Raw genomic sequence first — 18,073 nt, forward strand, 5'->3', positions numbered from 1 at the left:
TGCTAGCCTTATAGAATGAATCTGGAAGCTTTCCTTCCTCTCCTGTTTTTTGGAATAGCTTAGGAAGAATAAATGTTAACTCTTCTTTAAACAATTGATAGAATTCACCTGTGAAGCCATCTGGTCCCATATGTTTGTTTATTGGGAATTTTTTATTACTGATTCAATTTCATTTTTAGTATTTAGTCTGTTCAAATTTTTTATTTCTTCTTGATTCAATTGTGGGAGTTTATATGTTTCTAGGAATTTATCCATTTCTTCTAGGTTGTCCAATTTGTTGGCATGTAATTTTTCATAATATTCTCTTATAATTGTGCTTCTGTTGTGTCAGTTTTTTCTCCTCCTTTGTTTCTGATTTTATTTGAGTTCTCACTCTTCCTTTTTTGATGAGTCTGGCTAAAGTTTTACTGATTTTTTTAGTCTCTATTTCATGTATTTCTCCTCTAATGTTTATTATTTCCTTCCTCTACTGGCTTTGCTTGGTTTGTTTTCTTTTCTAGCTCCTCTCAGTGTAAGTTTAGGTTGCTTGAGATTTTTCTTGCTTGTTGAGGTAGTCCTGGATTGCTATAATCTTCACTCTTAGAATAGCTTTTGCTGCATCCTAAAGATTTTGAAACCTAGTTTCATAGTGTTCTGGTCAGAAAATATGCACGATATGATTTCAGTCTTTTTGAATTTATTGAGATGTGTTTTGTGGCCTAACATGTGATCTGTTCTAGAGAATGTTCCATGTGCACTTGAAAAGAACGTGTATTCCACTCTTATTGGATTGAATGTTCTGAATATATCAGTTAAGTCCATCTGATCCAATGTATCATTCAAAGCCACTATTTCCTTGTTGATTTTCTGCCTGGATGATCTGTGCATTGATGTAAGTGGGGTGTTAAAGTCCCCTACTATTATTGTATGACTATCAATTTCTTCTTTTATGTGTGCTAATATTTACTTTATGCATTTAGGTGCTTTCTTGTTGGGTGCATAAATATTTACAATTGTTATATCTTCTTAATGGATTGTTCCCTTTATCATTATGTTGTGATCTTCTCTGTCTCTTATTATAGTCTGTCTTTTCAAGTCTATTTGTTCAATATAAGTACTGTTACCTCTGCTTTCTTTTTGCTTCCATTTGCATGGTAAAGGTTTTTCCACCCCTTCACTTTGAATCTGCCTGTGTCTTTAAGTCTGAAGTGAGTTTGTTTTAGGCAGCATGTAGATGGGTCTTGTTTTTTATCCATTCAGTCACCCTATGTCTTTTGATTGGAGCATTTAGTTCATTTACATTCAAAGTAGTTATTGATAGGTATGTATTTATTGTCATTTTGTTACTTGTTTTACATTTGCTTTGGTAGTTTTTCTTTGTTCCTTTCTTCTCTTGCTCTTTTCCCTTGTGGTTTGATGGCTTTCTTTAGTGATATGCTTGGATTCCTTTCTCTTTATTTTTTGTGTATTACTGCAGGTTTCTTATTTGTGGTTACTATTAGATTACTATTGTGGTTACTATTAGGCTCATATACAACATCTTATACATATGGCAGTCTGTATTAAGCTGATGGTTGCTTAAATTTGAAACCATTCTAAAAGCACTAAATTTTTACTGCCCCCCCTCGTTTCATGTAATGATGTCATACTTCATATTCTTTTATTTTTTAATTCTTTGACTGGTTTTTATAGATATAATTGATTTTACTGCTTTTGTGCTTTAATCTCTGTATTGCTTTTATAAGTAATCTACAACCTTTATTGTATTTGTATTTACCTGTGAAATCTTTTCCTTTCATAATTTTCTTACTCCTGATTATGGCCTTTTCTTTCCATGTAAAGAAGTCCCTTTAATGTTTTTTGTAAGGCTCGTTTAGTGGTAATGAACTCCCTTAACTTTTTTTTATCTGGGAAACCCTTTCTCTCTCCTTCCATTCTGATGCTAGCCTTGCTGGATAGAATATTCTTAGTTGCAGGTTTTTTCCTTTCAGCACTTTGACTATATCATAGGGGCCTTCTGGCCCTCAAAGTTTTTGCTGAAAAATCCATGGGTTTACCTTGTCTGTAACTATTTACTTTTTTCTTGCTACTTTTAAAATTCTCTATCACTATTTTTTTTTCTTTTGCGTGGTGTGTCCTGGGATGTATCTTTGTGGGTTCATCTCGTTAGGGGCTCTCTCTGCTACATGGGCTTGTTTCTTTCCCCAGGTGATTAGGGACGTTTTCAGCTATGATTTCTTCAAATAAATTTTCTACCCCCTTTTTATTTTTTTCTCTGGTATTCTTATAATGTGAATGTTACTGCATTTGAATATGTCACCGAGTTCTCTTAACCTATTCTCATTTTTTATTGTTCTTTTTTCTTTTTGCTGTTCAGTGTGGCTGCTTTCCATTACCCTGTGTTCCAGCTCCCTGATCCATTTTTCTGTTTCTCTAATCTACTATTGATTCCCTCTAGTGTATTTTTAATTTCAGTTATTGAATTCTTCATCTTTGATTGGTCCTTTTTTATATTTTCTCTTTGTTGAAGGTCTCAGTGAGATCCTCCACTCTTTTCTCAAGTCCAGTGAATATGTTTAGGACCATTGCTTTGAATTCTTCACCAGGAATATTGCTTACCTCTGTTTTATTTAGTTGTTTTGCTGTGTTTTTATCCTATTCTTTCATTTAGGACATATTTTTCTGTTTCCTCATGTTGTCTAATTCTCTGTGTTTCTGTGTATTCGTAATGTCAATTATGTCTCCTGCTCTTGAAAGTAGTTACCTATGAGGAAGAGGTCTTACGGTGCCCTGCAGTGCAATGTCCCCTGTTCCCCAGGACCAGGAGCTTCAGGGGTGTCTTCTGTGTGAGTTGCACAGGTCCTACTGTTGTGGCTGAGCCTTGTTTACCTTCAGTCCAGGTGACTGCAGTGATCCACTTTGCCTGTTGTGGGCAGGGTTTGGTCCCTGTGCCAGTCTGGGGCCACAGTGGGCTTGTCATTAGGCAGTATCAGCAGTCAGACCACATGTCTGCCCTCATCCCATCTGCTGGGGCTGGGGTCATACCAAAATGCAGGGCACTGTCTCTTCCCTGTCCCCTGAGAGGCTTTCATTGGTGGCTTGGGCCTCCAGTCCATCTGGTGAGGCTGCAGTGACCCCAGACTGCAGGACTCTCTTCCTGTGCTGTCTTTGAGAGGTTTCTGTCAGTGGGCAGAGCCAGTAGTGAGATCAGATGTCTGCCCCCAGTCTATCTGCTGGAGCTATAGATGCACCGATTGTCAGGGCACTCCCTCTGCACTGCTACTTACAAGGTTCAGCTCCTAGAGCTGCAGTGAAACTGGTGTGTATGGTTATCTTCCCTTCTTCCCAGGGCAGATGTCACTTTGGAGTGGCAGGGTCCCTGCCTGGGCTGATTGCAGGATCAGATGCGGCCGGAGCCATTCTGGAAGGACTCCTGCCAAGTGGGGCTGGTTGGATGGAGTGGACCCAGATCCATAGGAGAACACGGGGGCAGGCAATGTGGTGTTAGCAAGCTAGGTGGCAGGTGTTCTCACTGGTTCCCGCAGGTCTCTAGCTGTCTAGGCTGGAGAGCAGGGAGAGAGAAATGGTGCCCACAAGCTCTTTTGTTCTTAGAAAAGTCTCCTAAAGACCCCTGCCCCTCCAGCACATGTTCTGCGGTTAATAAATAAATCTCCTTCCCATACACCCCAGCCACTTTTCAAACTGCTGCTTCTGTGTTATATCTCCGCAGGCCTGTTTGTTATGCTGGCTCTTTAAGGATAGCAGCTGAGTTTCCTACCACCCTCTGGCTCTCCCAGAGCAGAGCATGCTGATTTTTAAATTTCCTGGTGTTAAGCCCCACAAATTGTAAAACCTCTCAAAATTAAGCCCCTCTGGTTTTCAAAACAAAATGTTATGGGGACTTATCTTCCCAGTGCCAGTCCCCTGTGAGTGGGATGACTGGTGTGGGGTCTGTCTCTCTCCCTTCCCCATGCTTGTGGTGCCCCTCCTGTTCGTGGTTAGTCTCACCAAGAGTTTGGTTCCCAACTGCCTCTCTGCCCTCCCTGCCCTTGTCCATGTGGCCTCCTTTCTATGATTAAGTGTGGAAAATCTATTCTGCTAGTCTTAGGGGTTTCTGGGTTGGTTGCACTGATGTCACTGTTCTCTAGGTGTGCTCATGGGAGGAGGTGACTTGAAGATCATCCTACTCTGCCATCTTTCCAGAAATCCTCTCCCTTGATGTAATTCTTAGGATGCGTTTTAAAGGGTGAATCAGAGCCTAGCAAACAGACAAAAGAGAAGGGTATTCCAGGTAGAAGGGATACGGGGTAAAGACAATGAAAACAAGGGAATATAATTGTATCCAGAAAAGTGCCAGTAGTGGGTTTTGGCTCAGGTACCTGTGGGGATGAGTCCTTCAAGGAGGAGGGACCTGTTCTTGAAGGGCCTTGAATACTTTCATGAAGCCAAAAGTCTACATCTCCTGCTGTATGCTTAGGAAAGTACTAATGTTAGAATCTGGAATAGGATTTACATTTTCCTGAGTTTCCTATAGTAGCAGTTTGGAGGATTGATGGGAAATGAAAATCTGGAGCCAAGAAGGCCAGTTGGGAAGGCTGCTGTCCTCGTTGTCGTCCAAGAGACGTTAACTGGTAACAAGCTGGACTGAGCACCAGGAATGGAGAGAAAGCCATTTAGAAAGGAAAATCTACAGAATCTGGTGACCAGTTCAATATGAGAGAAGAGGGAGGAATCCATTGCTGCTTTTGGCTTTACTAGCTGGATAGATGGTATCATTTAATGAACTGAGAAATAGAGAAAAAGGAACAAATTTTGGAGGAAAGAAAGCTAGTTCAGTGCTTAACCTGGTAATTTTGAGGAGCTAGTGGAACTTCCAACTAGAAATGTCCAATAGACGGTTGCAAAATCTGGCCTGCGGCTCAGGAGAGAGGTTTGGGTGTCAGGACTTCATGGGAGTCTTAATGCTGTAGATAAGAATTTAATCCATTAGGTTTAGATGAGAAAATGGCAAGGATAGAATTCCAGGAAACAACAACATTTAAGGACGGGAAGAAGAAGAGTTGCCAAATAAGAAAAGTAGAAAAAGTAGACAGACACATGTGAGGAGATGCATGGGGGGAGGAGGGAATAGTTACCAGGGTCAGGTGCTGCCATTGAGGTCAACTCAGCATTTATCCATACCTACCCTACGCCTGGCCCTGCAGGTAAAAAGATGGACGACACAAAGTCACTGCTCTCATGGAATATGTAGTCTAACAGGACAGATGGACACAGAAATGGACAAAGTGCAGTAACAGAGGTAGGCACAGAGGGTGCAAGTGCTTTGAAAGCACAAAGGGTTACTTAGTGAGGCCAGAGGCTGGAAGGGTCGCGGGAAAGCTGACCGGAGCAGTGATGTCTCAGCTAACTCTTCAGGTGTGAGAAGTACCTATGGAAGCATTAGGCAGGAGGAAAGAGGAAAGCAGAGGAAAGAGCATAAGCAGAGGCACAGAAGCAGAAAATATGAATGGGGAAGTAAAAGTCCAAGGAGGTCCACTGAGATAACTACTGCAATGTTGACAGGATTGAGCATTTTCAAACGATAACTTGATGTCAGGGGGAGTGAGGACAAACCCCATCCTGCATGACATGAGATGTAAAGAGGGAGGGTGTCCTTTCAAGTAGTCTAGTTTGGGGCAAAGGACAGGAAAAAAGAGTTCAGAAAAGACGAAATCCAGGAGCACCTGGCTGGCTCAGTTGGAAGAGCATCCAACTCTAATTTCGGGATCATGAGTTCGAGCTCCACGTTGGGTGCAGAAATTACATAAGTAAGTTTTTAACAACTTAAAAGACAAAATCCAAATTACCATTAAACACATAAAAAATGCAGGCAGTTAATAGCAATGTTAAAATATTGCAAATTAAAGAGCTGACATCGTTTAACCTATGAAATTGACCAAGTTCTTCCTTCCTTAATAGTTATATACAGGGTTGACAAAAATGATACGAAGTGAGCATTTTCAGAGAAATCAGTACAAAATGTTTAGAGGTAGTATGACTGTAGAATACTAGTGAGTTAAAAGAGCTTAGGAATGTGATAGAGTAGGAGGACCCTGACCTCACCCCATCCCATGTTTACAACTAGATATCACCCACATCCAAATCAATAAACTAGAGAGTAATCCAAAGGCTTGGAAAACAAATGTCACAACTAAATATAGAGAAGAAGCTGCATCTGGAAGGTTAGGAAGGTCAGAAAGGCAAAGGGAGGCTGCCTGGAGGAGGGAGGGAGCCGCACACGTGGAGAGGACAGAGAAATGGGCCTTTGCACCAGGGAACTTACGCAGGGAAGACTAATCCCCGTAATGTTTGGCTTTAAAAACCAGAGAGGCTGAATTCTGGGGGACTTGGATCCTGGAACTTTAAAAGTCAGCTGACTCCGCACAGGGCAAGCTGGGAAGGTGAGTGATAGCCGGGTCACTGCCCTTAAACAGCAGCCTGTATGAAGAGGCAACATGAAAAAGGCGGTTTACACAATGCCAGGGGCAACAGGAGACAGATCTGTTCATACTGATTTCAGAGCACGTTGGAGGACTTCAAACTAAGGGAGCTGGCAGGTGCCGTCTTCCTTCTCCACCCCCCAGCATAAACACAGCGCCACTTGTAAGAGGCAGGACTGCACAGACACTTGCTGCCTAACCTGCTAGCAGTTCAGGTGCATGCCCATGAGATCTCCTGAGGACTCACCCACTCCAAGCCTGCTAACCTTGGCCCTGGGCTCAGGGAAATTTTGTGAAAGCCGCCCATGCACCCCGCCCAGCCTCTGAGTGCCCAGTTGCCACCATGTTCAGTGCCTAGCCACTGCACCAGGCCCAGCTGAAAACCCCCAGCCGCCAACACATGCTAAGCACAGCTGGATGCCAAGTTCAGCCTCACACCCCCAGCCATCCCGGCACAGCCTCCAGCCTCCACCACAGTGTTTTGGGGGATCTGGCATGGGACAAGTAGCACAATGCAAATTTTGCTAACACTGCCACCCTGCTCCCAAGTTCCCTGGCAGGCACACCCACTCAGAGCTGGCCTGAGTGGGACCGGAGGTCCCACTAACACCACAGAGAGCAAGCACAACCCACACCAGGCAGAGAGTCAGTGCAGATAACTGCATGGAAAGGAAAAGTGACCCAGACACAATAACAGAGCATAAGCCACACACATAGGATACTATCCTGAACTACCAGGACCTCTTTGGTGTGAAGTCCCCATTTTCAAGAGCAGAAGACGTAGCTGACTTTCTTAACACAGAGAGACAGACAGAGAAGCAGACAAAAGGGAGACAGAGAAATTTATCCCAAATGAAAGGACTGGACAAGGCCACAGCCGGAGATCTGAGCAAAACAGATACAAGTAACATGCCTGATGGAGTGTTTAAAGCAAAGATCATAAGGACACTCATTGGGCTTGAGAAAAGAGTAGAAGGCATGAGAGAGATGCTTAACAGAGATAAGGAGTAACATAACAGAGATAAAGGTTCAATAAAAGAAATGGGAAACATGCTTGATGGATTGAACAGCAGGATGAAAGAAGCAGAGAGGTTAATTAGTGACCTAGAACACACACTATTTGAAAATAATCAAGTTGAACAAAGGACAGGGAAGAGAATTATGCAAAATAAGATTAGACTTAGGAAATTCAACGACTCCATCAAAAATAATAACATTTGTATTATAGGAGTCCCGGAAGAAAAGCGGGCAGAAAATTCATGTGAAGAAAATAATAGCAGATAACTTCCCTAATCTGGGGAAGGAAACAGATACCCAGATCTAGTAGACACAGAAAACTCCCATCAAGATCAACAAAAGCAGGGGTGCCTGGGTGGCTTGGCTGGTTAAGCATCCAACTTCAGCTCAGGTCTGAATCTCAGGGTTCTTGAGTTCGAGCTCCACATTGGCTCTGTGCTGACAGCTCAGAGCCTGGAGCCTGCTTCAGATTGTGTGTGTGTGTGTATGTGTGTGTGTGTGTGTGTGTGTGTGTGTCTGCCCCTCCCAAACTCATGCACATGCTCTCTCTCTCTCTCTCTCTCTCAAAAATAAACATTAAAAAAAATACTTCTAAAAGAATCTACAAAAGCAGATCCACACCAAGACATATTGTAATTAAATCAGCAAAATATAATAATAAAGAAAAACATTTAAAAGCAGCAAGAAAAATCCGTAACTTACAACAGAAAACCCATAAGGCTAGCAGGGAATTTTTCAATAGAAACTTTCCAAGCCAGAGGGAGTAACATGATGTATTCAAAATGCCCAATGGGAAAAATCTGCAGCCAAGAATACTCTATCCAACAAGAATACTCTTATCATTCAGAATGAGAGAGATAAAGTGTTCCCAGGGAAACAAAAACTAAAGGAGTTCATGACAACTAAACCAACTCTGCAAGAAATATTAAAGGGGACTCTTCGAGTGGAAAAAAAAGAGACCAAAAGTAAGAGTATAGAGGTAAGATATACAAAAGGAGTAAAAAATGAATATTTCTGTAAAAAATCATCAAGGAAATCACAAAAAACGGTTATAAAATATAATAATATATATCTAAAACCTGAGGAGGAAAAAACAATGGGTTCAAACTTAAACAACCATCAACTAAATATAGACCGCTATGTGCAGAAGCTGTTATATACAAACCTAATGGTAACCATATATCAAAAGCCACTAGGGGCACCTCGGTGGCTCGGTCACTTAAGCCTCTGACTTTGGCTCAGGTCATGATCTTGCAGTTTGTGGTTCAAGCCCCACATCAGGCTCTGTGCTAAGAGCTCAGAGCCTGGAGCCTGCTTCTGATTCTGTGTCTCCCCCTCTCTCTGCCTCTCCCCTGCTTACACTCTGTCTCTCTCTCAAAAATAAATAAACGTTAAAAAATAAAAAAAAAAAACTAAAAAAAACACTAAGGGCACTTGGGTGGCTCAGTCAGTTAACCCTCTAACTCTTGATTTCGGCTCAGGTCATGATCTCATAGTCATGAGATCAAGCCCCGTGTCAGGCTCTGTACTCTGTGGAATCTGCTTGAGAATATCTTTCTCTCTCTCTCTCTCTCTCTCTCCCCCCACTCCTCTCTCTCTCTACCCTTCCCCCTCTCTCTGAGAAAACACTAATAAATATGCAAAGAATAAAGAGAAAGAAATCCAAATATATCACTAAATAAAATCAGCAAGCTATGAAAGAATGACAAGAAAGGATGAAAGAAAATCTTCAGAAACAACCACAAAATAAAAAATAAAATGACAATAAATACATACCTATCAATAATTACTTTGAATGTAAATGAACTAAATTCTTCAATCAAAAGACATAGGGTGACCAAATGTTAAAAAAAAAAAAAAAGACCCATCCATATGCTGCCTACAAGAGACTCATTTTAGACCTAAAGACACATGCAAATTGAAAGTGAAAGGACAGAGAAACGCCTATTGGATGCAAATGGATGTCAAAAGAAAGCTGGAGTATTAATACTTACATTGGACAAACTAGACTTTAAAGACTGTAACAAGAGATGAAGAAGGGCACTATATCATAATAAAGGGGATAATCTAATAAGATATAACAATTGTAAATATTTATGCATCCAACAAGGAAACACCTAAGTATATAAAACAGTTAATAAAAAACATAAAGGAATTAATTGATAGTAATGTAATAATAGTAGGACACTTTACCACCCCACTTACAACAATGGATAGATCATCAAGGAAATAATGGCTTTGAATGACCCACTGTACTAGATGGATTTAATAGATATACTCAGAAGATTTTATCCTAAAACAACAGAATACACATTCTTTTCGAGTGCACATGGAACATTCTCCAGATCACATATTAGCCCACAAAAGAAGCCTCAACAAATTCAAGATTGAAGTCATACCATGCATATTTCTGACAGCAACACTATGAAACAAAGTCAACCACAAGATAAAATCTGGAAAAACCACAAATACGTGGAGCTTAAATAACATGCTACTAAACAATGAATGGGTCAACTAGGAAATAAAAGAAGAAATTAAAAATTACATGAAACAAATGGAAATGAAAACATAATGGTCCAAAACTCTGGGGTGCAGCAAAAGTGGTTCTAAGAGCAAAGTTTATAGCAATTCAGGCCTACCTCAAGAAGCAAGAGAAATCTCAAGTAAACAACCTAACCTTACACCTAAAGGAGCTAGAAGAAAACAAACAAAACCTAAAGCCAGCAGAAGGAAGGAAATAATAAAGATTAGAGTAGAAATAAATGATATAGAAACTAAAAAAAACAAGAGAACAAATCAATGAATCCAGGAGATGGTTCTTTGAAAAATCAATAAAATTGATAAACCTCTAGGCAGACTTATTTAGAAGAGAAATGACTCAAATCTCAAATGAGAGAGGAAAAATAACAACCAACACCACAGATATACAAACTCATAAGATAATATTATGAAAAACTGTATGCTAACAAATTGGGCAACCTAAAAGAAATGGATAAATTCCTAGAAACGTATAAACTCCCACAGCTGAATCAGGAAGAAATAAAAAAATTGAAGACTGAATACTAACAATGAAATTGAATCAGTAATTTTAAAACTCCCAAAAAACAAAAGTCCGGGACCAGATGGCTTTACAGGCAAATTCTACCAAACGTTTAAAGAAGAGTTAATACCTGTTCTTCTCAAACTATTCCAAAAAATAGAAAAGGAAGGAAAACTTCCAGATTCATTCTATAGGGCTAACATTACCCTGATACCAAAACCAAATGAAACGCCACTAAAAAAGAGAACTGCAGGACAATATTCCTGATGAACTTGGATGCAAAATTTCTAAACAAAATACTAGTAAACTGAAACAATACATGTAAAAAATCACCATGATCAAGTGGGATCTGTTCTTGGTTTGCAAGGATGGTTCAATATTGGCTAATCAATCAGCATGATACATCACATCAATAAGAGAAAGGATAAGAACCATATGATCATTTCAATAGATGCTGATAAAGCATCTGACAAAGTACAACATCCATTCCTGATAAAAATCCCCAACAAAGTAGGGTTAGAGAGAACATACCTCAACATAATAAAGGCCATCTATGAAAAACCCACAGCTAACATCATCCTCAATGGCTAAACACTGAAAGATGTTCCCCTAAGGTCAGGAAGAAGACAAGGATGTCCACTCTCACCACTTTTATTCAACATGGTGCTGGAAGTCCTAACCACAGCAATCAGACAACAAAAAGAAATAATAGGCCTCCAAATCGGCAAGGAAGAAATTAAACTTTGACTATTTGTAGATGACATGAAACTATACGTGGAGAACCCAAAAGTCTCCACCAATAGATAGATAGGTAGGTAGAATGAAAAACTGCCAGAACTGATAAACAAATTCAGCAAAGTCAAAGGATACAAAATCAGTGTACAGAAATCTGTTACATTTCTATACACCAATGATGAAGCAGCAGAAAGAGAAATGAAAATGAAATTTCTATCAAAATACCAGCAGCATTTTTCACAGGGCTAGAACAAACAATCCTAAAACTTGTATGGAACCACAAAAGACCCCAAATAGTCAAAGCAATCTTGAAAAAGAAAAGCAAAGCTGGAGGCATCATAATTCCAGACTTCAAGTTATATTACAAAGCTGTAGTCATCAAAACAGTATGCTACTGGCACAAAAATAGACAACGCAGATCAATGGAACACAATAGAAAAGCCAGAAATAAACCCACAGCTATAAGGTCGAGTAATCTTCAACAAAGCAGGAAAGAATATCTGGTGGAAAAAGACAGTCTCTTCAACAAATGATGTTGGGAAAACTGGGTTGCAACATGCAAGAGAATGAAACTGGACCACTTTCTTACGCCAAACACAAAAATAAGTTCGAAATAGATGAAAGACCTAAATGTGAGACCTGAAACCATCAAAATCCTAGAAGAGAGCACAAGCAGTAACTTCTTTGATATGGCCATAGCAACATTTTTCTAGATATGTCTCCTGAGGCAGGGAAACAAAAGCAAAAATAAACTATTTGGACTACATCAAAATGAAAAGCTCTGCACAGCGAAGAAACAACAAAACTAAAAGGCAACCTACAGAGTGGGAGATGATATTTGCAAGTGACAACTCTGATACAGGGTTAGTATCCAAAATATATAAAGAATTTACAAAAACTCAACATCACAAACACAAATAACCCAATTGAAAAATGGGCAGAAGGTGTGGACATTTGTCAAAGAAGACATACAGATGGCCAAAAAGCACATGAAAAAATGTCCAACATTACTTATTATGAGGAGAATGCAAATCAAAACTACAATGAGATACCACCTTATACCTGTAAGAATGACTAAAATCAACAATGCAAGAAAGAACAGGTGTTGGCAAGGATGTGGATAAAAAGGAATTCTCATGCATGGTTGCTTGGAATGCAAACTGGTATAGTCACTGTGGAAAACAGTATGGAGGTTCCTCAAAAAGTTAAAAATAGAAGTACCTTATGACCCAGTAATCCCATTCCTGGTATTTACCCAAAGAATACAAGAACACCAATTCAAAGTGATATATGCACCCCTCTGTTTATCGCAGCATTATCAACAGTAGCCAAAATATGGAAACAGCCCAAGTGTCCACTGATACTTATATATATATATCATATATATATATATATATATGTGTGTGTGTGTGTGTATATAAACACACACATATATATATGTCATATGTATACATATATATATACATGTCATATATATATACATATATATGTCACTTTTTATATATATACATATATATGCATATACGTGTGTATATATATATATATATATACACATTATATATATACATATATAAAAATAGAATGATGCCTTGCCATTTGCAATGACATGGATGGAGCTGGAGAGTATAATGCTAAGCAAAATAAGTCAGACAGAGACAAATACCATATGATTTCAATCATATGTGGAATTTAAGAAACAAAACAAGCAAAGGAGAAAAATAAGAGAGACAAATCAAGAAACAGACTCTTAATTGTAGAGAACGAACTGATGGTTACCAGAGGGGAGGTGGGGGGGGGGGGTGAAATAGGTAAAGGGAATTAAAGAGTGCACTTGTACTGATGAGCACAAGGTGATGTATGGAAGTGTTGAATTACTATATTGTATACCTAAAACTAATACAACACTGTATGTTAAGCAATTGGAATTAAAATTAAAACTTAAATTTAAAAAGAAATTTAAATAGACTAATGAGTTGAGTATGTCCATGCCCTTTATCCAGAAATTCCACTCATCAATTTATTTTAAGGAAAATAAATCAGAGATAGGGAGAGAGGTATGGTATCACTGCAGTGTTATTCATGAGAACAAAATACTGAATAGGCCATTAATGTGTAACAAGAGGGGACTGTCTAAATTATGTACTCTCATATGATAAATTATAGCCACTAAAAACCACTATTGCAAAGAATTTTTGATGAAAGTAGTTTTGAAGTCCTAATGTTAAGTTTAAAAAGCACATAGTTGTATATAAAGAATTACCTAAGTGCATGTTTGAGTTTAAAAATACACCACCTGGGTCATCTAGCTGGTTCTATGGGTAGAGCATGCGACTCGATCTTGGGGTTATGTGTTTGAGCCCCATGCTGGGTGTGGAGATTACTTAAAAAAAAATATTTAAAAAAGGAATATACTCACAGTGTTGATGTTATCTTTAGTGTAGTAATACAAGTATGTCTTATTCTCTTTATTTTTTAATCTCCAGTATCTCCCCCTTACCCACAGGGGATATGTTGCAAGACTCCCAGTGGGTGGCTGAAACACAAATAACACCAAACCCTGTATAAAGGGTCTTTATATAAACCCTATATATGTGGTATCATACATACCTGTGATAAAGCTTAATTTGTAAATGAGGCACAGTAAGATGTTAACAATAATAATAAAATAAAACAATTATAATAATGTAATAAAAGTTATGTGACTGTAGTCTCTTTCTCACTCAAAACATCTTACTGTGCTGTACTTACCTTGTTCTTGTGATGTGAGATGGTAAAATACCCATGTGATGAGATAAAACGAGGTGAATGACAGACATTGTGATGTAGCATTAGTCTACTAATGACCTAATGGTATGTCACGGGAAGGATCATCTGCTCCCAGACCCATGGAACCATGGGTAACCAACTGCAAAAGCGAAACCACAGATAAGGGGGAACTACTGTATTTCCCAAATTTCAACAGGAAGCACCTATTTCTTTTATAAGGAAGTAAACCAGTACAAGTTACTTTTCCGAAAAGAAGCTGTCTTTGAAAGCAAGGATGGAATATGGGTAGTGCTAGAGGAGGACAGTCGTGGAGGGGATTGTTTTGTTTTAGACTGAGGAACACGGGCATGGTGTCACAACGATGAGTGGGAATGTCAATGGAGAAGTAGAGGTGAAATAAGAAAGATAACGGACAGCACAGGCTTCCTGAGGAGATGACTGGGAAAGAGATCCGGCTCCAGTAAAGGGATTAACTTTCAACAGAGATGCGTACTTGGCTTTGATGAGATAGAAATAAGAGCAGTGTTGCCTTGTTCACTCTGCGTGCTCACTGCCTACAACTGCCTGGCACTGACTGAATGGAGCGTGTAAGTTTTATAGGTGAAGGAGGGGAAGGTTGAGGAATTTTCTCCAACAGGTGCAGTCGTGTATTATAATGTATTATTTTTTCTGTGGGTCTGTATCCATCTCTAAACTGTGAACTCCCTGGGGTACCTGGGTGGCCCAGTTGATTAAACGACTGACCCTTGATTTCAGCTCAGGTCATGCATGATCTCACAGTTCATGAGTTCGAGCCCCGAATCTGCACTCAAACTGCAGAGCCTGCTTGGGATTCTCTCTTTCCCTCTCTCTCTGCTCTTCCCCTGCTCACTTGCTCTCTTCCTCTCTCATAAAATATATCAATAAACTAAATAAACTGCCAGCTCCGTAAGGGCAGAAGAAATCATGTCTTATTATCTCCATATCTACCACACCATTCCAGTGACTGACTGATGAAGGTAGATTGCTCAAGAAATGTTTGTTGAATGAATGAATGATGAATGAATACGGTATGATAGGAGACCTGAAGATTGTGGTAAGGGTTTCATATAGCTTATTAGAGGGAACTAACCAGTGACAAGTAAAAGGACCTGGGCAGCCTAAAGACAAAATTGAATAGAGAGCATACCTCTGTACTTAAAAGGATTCCAGGGAGAAGCTGGAGAAACTAATTATAAGTGATCTGTTCTTTTCCCTGTCCAATTATCCCCCTTTCTTTTAACCTGCCCTGCACAAGTCTCTGTGGGCACAGATGAAAGGATAGAGACCCACCCAGCCCAGCCATCATTGAAAAGAGTTGGTCCTCTAACTGCTAACATTTGGTTTCCTTTTGTTTAATTCGAACCTGTACAGTCTTTTAAGCCTCTTACTAAGTAATCCCTACCTTGCACAGTAAATTGGACCAAGTATGTAGAAAGTCTTTTAAACTATTAATGGCAATAAAAAAAAAAAAGCAAGGAGCTATTATCTGGGGGATATTTTACTTATTTTTATATGCTGAAAGTGAGAAGATGCCCCAAATTTTTAAATGCTTCAGGTCCTAGAATCACTTCCCCCAGCCAGGTTTCAGGGTTCTGAAGCAGCCATTGGCCTAAATAGGAACATTTTACCAAAAGGAGAGGATTATATGTTTTCCCCAATATACATTTTTGCTTTAAGGTTATCAGAATGATGCTAAGAGGAGTGGTTTGGATGTGAGCAGAAGCTGACATGGAAAAACTGCTCTGTAGAGAAGGAAAGGGTTGGATCAGAGTGATGATTCACAGATACAGTCATTTGTTGTTCCTTTTTTTTCCCCAAAACAGAATTGCATTGATGAAATTGAGGCCATAATCAGCATTAAACTCCAGCTCATAGGAATCGTCGGCATTGGAATCGCAGGTCTCACGGTGAGAAAGTTCCAGAACTTACCTCTTTTGTGCTCTAAGAAGCCTTTGTATGTTGTTTGTCTTCCAGTGTGATACGGCAATACCTTAGGAGAGATTTCTCATAAAAGACAGACACTGTTGACAGGACATCTTCTAAGAACAAAGCTTATTAGATATATCAAGACTTAGTTCTCTAAAATATGATACAGGTTTTTTTTTTAAACATTTATTTATTTTTGAGAGACAGAGAGAGACAGACCACGAGCAGGGGAGAGGCAGGGAGAGAGGGAGACACAGAATCCGAAAGAGGCTCCAGGCTCCGAGCTGTCAGCACAGAGCCTGATGTGGGGCTCGAACCCACACACCGTGAGTTCATGACCTGAGCTGAAGTCGGACGCTCGACCGACTGAGCCACCCAGGCGCCCCGACACAGATGTTAACTTTAACCAAATTATGACCTTGAGTTTATCATTGTAATAACTTGCTGCTTTAAGGCCACCAGACTTACACTAGACAAGTGATTTTCAATTCTGGTCTCTTCTTACTCTTAGAAATTTATAAGAGCATACCACATTAATCCCTCTCACTTATGATTTGCAGATGTGGTGATTAATAGTGTAAACTCTGGTGTCACCCTGTCTGGATTCAGCTCCTAGCTCCACTACCTGTGAGCCCTGGGATCATGGGGTAGTTTCTTAATGTCTCTATTCCTCAATTCCCTCATCTGTGAAATGAGAATTTTAATGTACCAACCTAAAGTATTCTTCCAAATTAACCCCTATAAAGTGTCTGGAACATAACACTCATAGATGCTCCCTCTATACATAGTCTGAGGGTTCCCAAGCCCAGAATCCAGGCAAAGGGAGTAACACACACAGAGTGTGAAGCCTAGTGCAACCAGCACCTGCAGGCAGCTCAGTGCCTCTAAAGTATGTGTGTGCAAGAATTGAGAGCCAAAGGATGTGAGAGGAGCAGCAAGAGATGACACTGAAGGGCGTGTGAGGGTCCACACAACTGTGGTCTCTGTGTGCCCTTTAGAAAGGCTGGGCTTCATCCTTAAGGTAGAAGGAAGCCACCGAGGGTTAGAAGGGCCTGTGGTTGCCAAGTGGAGACAAGTTGGAGGGAAATGAGGTTGGAATCAGGCCAGTAAAGAGGTGATTTCCACTGTCCAGGAGTTGAGTGATATTCGCTAATGCCAAGGCAGTACTTACCCTCTGGCTCTCTATGTAGATTAATTCATGGCATGAGCATAAGGGAATTACGAGGAAAATCAATGAATTGGTGGTTTTTCAGGACACACCGGCATCTGCCCTCTTTTCTGTATTTCGAGCGCCGAGGGGTGGGACGTGTGGGTGAAATACTATGCTGAGGATCCCCCAATCCAGGGCCGTCTCTCAGGCCCTCCTCACCTGCTCTGGGGCTAGGCCGGTTGCTACTCTGTGGCTTCCTGAGGACAATTTTTAGGCAGAAGACTTGAAAACGCACTGCATCACAGAGGTATCAGATAGACACTCCTAACAACTCTACAGTCTCAGTGAGCGAGCATCCTACAGGCAGTCACCCCTGACTCGTGACAGTGGCAGGACAAGGCTGAAAAAGTTCTTTAGAGTGCAGCCAGGATGAAGCAGGGGTTGTAGCCAACCTTCACAACCACACTCAAAGGGGAACGCCTTCTACTGGTCGTCTTGAATCAGCACCCCAGGAGTTTCTTCTTAAATTCCTTTCTTCTTAAGTGTAATCAGTTAACCAGATGTCCATTAGGTGTCTCCCCTGCCATGCGCTGGTACGATCAGCGAGAAGCTTGGAGCCCTGCTGCTGGCTCTTCTCCTACTGAAGCCTACCCCTTCCCTTCCCAAAGAACAGATAATACATGTCTTTTTAAACTTAGCATTTATAGATTCTGGTCCGATGTAGGGTAGGATCAAGGAGAGAATGGTATGGATTTCTTTAAACAAACATTGACAGTCATTTATCAACATTGCACCCACAGATAACATTCCATAGGCTCTGCAAAACTGTAGGGGAAATGACTGAGAACAAGAAAGATCTTTCGGCATCCTTCTATTCAAACCACACCAGTGGCTGTTGGTTTGGCCAAGTGTTTGGCTTTTCCCAGAATTATCCAAGAGGTAGAAGACATCAGTAATACC

The 18,073-nt window shown here is 40.2% G+C and overlaps 1 protein-coding gene across 2 annotated transcripts in view; it reads left to right on the forward strand.

The window, feature by feature from the left end:
• Positions 1-18,073, forward strand: part of TSPAN2 (tetraspanin 2) — a 57,648-nt gene that overhangs the window by 36,660 nt on the left and 2,915 nt on the right. For both annotated transcript variants that reach the window (XM_058716111.1, XM_058716112.1), the window contains one exon: positions 15,861-15,944. In XM_058716111.1, coding sequence (XP_058572094.1) covers positions 15,861-15,944 — 84 coding nt within the window. The remainder of the gene's footprint in view (positions 1-15,860; positions 15,945-18,073) is intronic.

This window comes from Neofelis nebulosa, chromosome 2, assembly GCF_028018385.1.
Source record: "Neofelis nebulosa isolate mNeoNeb1 chromosome 2, mNeoNeb1.pri, whole genome shotgun sequence".
Classification (NCBI taxonomy): Eukaryota; Metazoa; Chordata; class Mammalia; order Carnivora; family Felidae; genus Neofelis; species Neofelis nebulosa.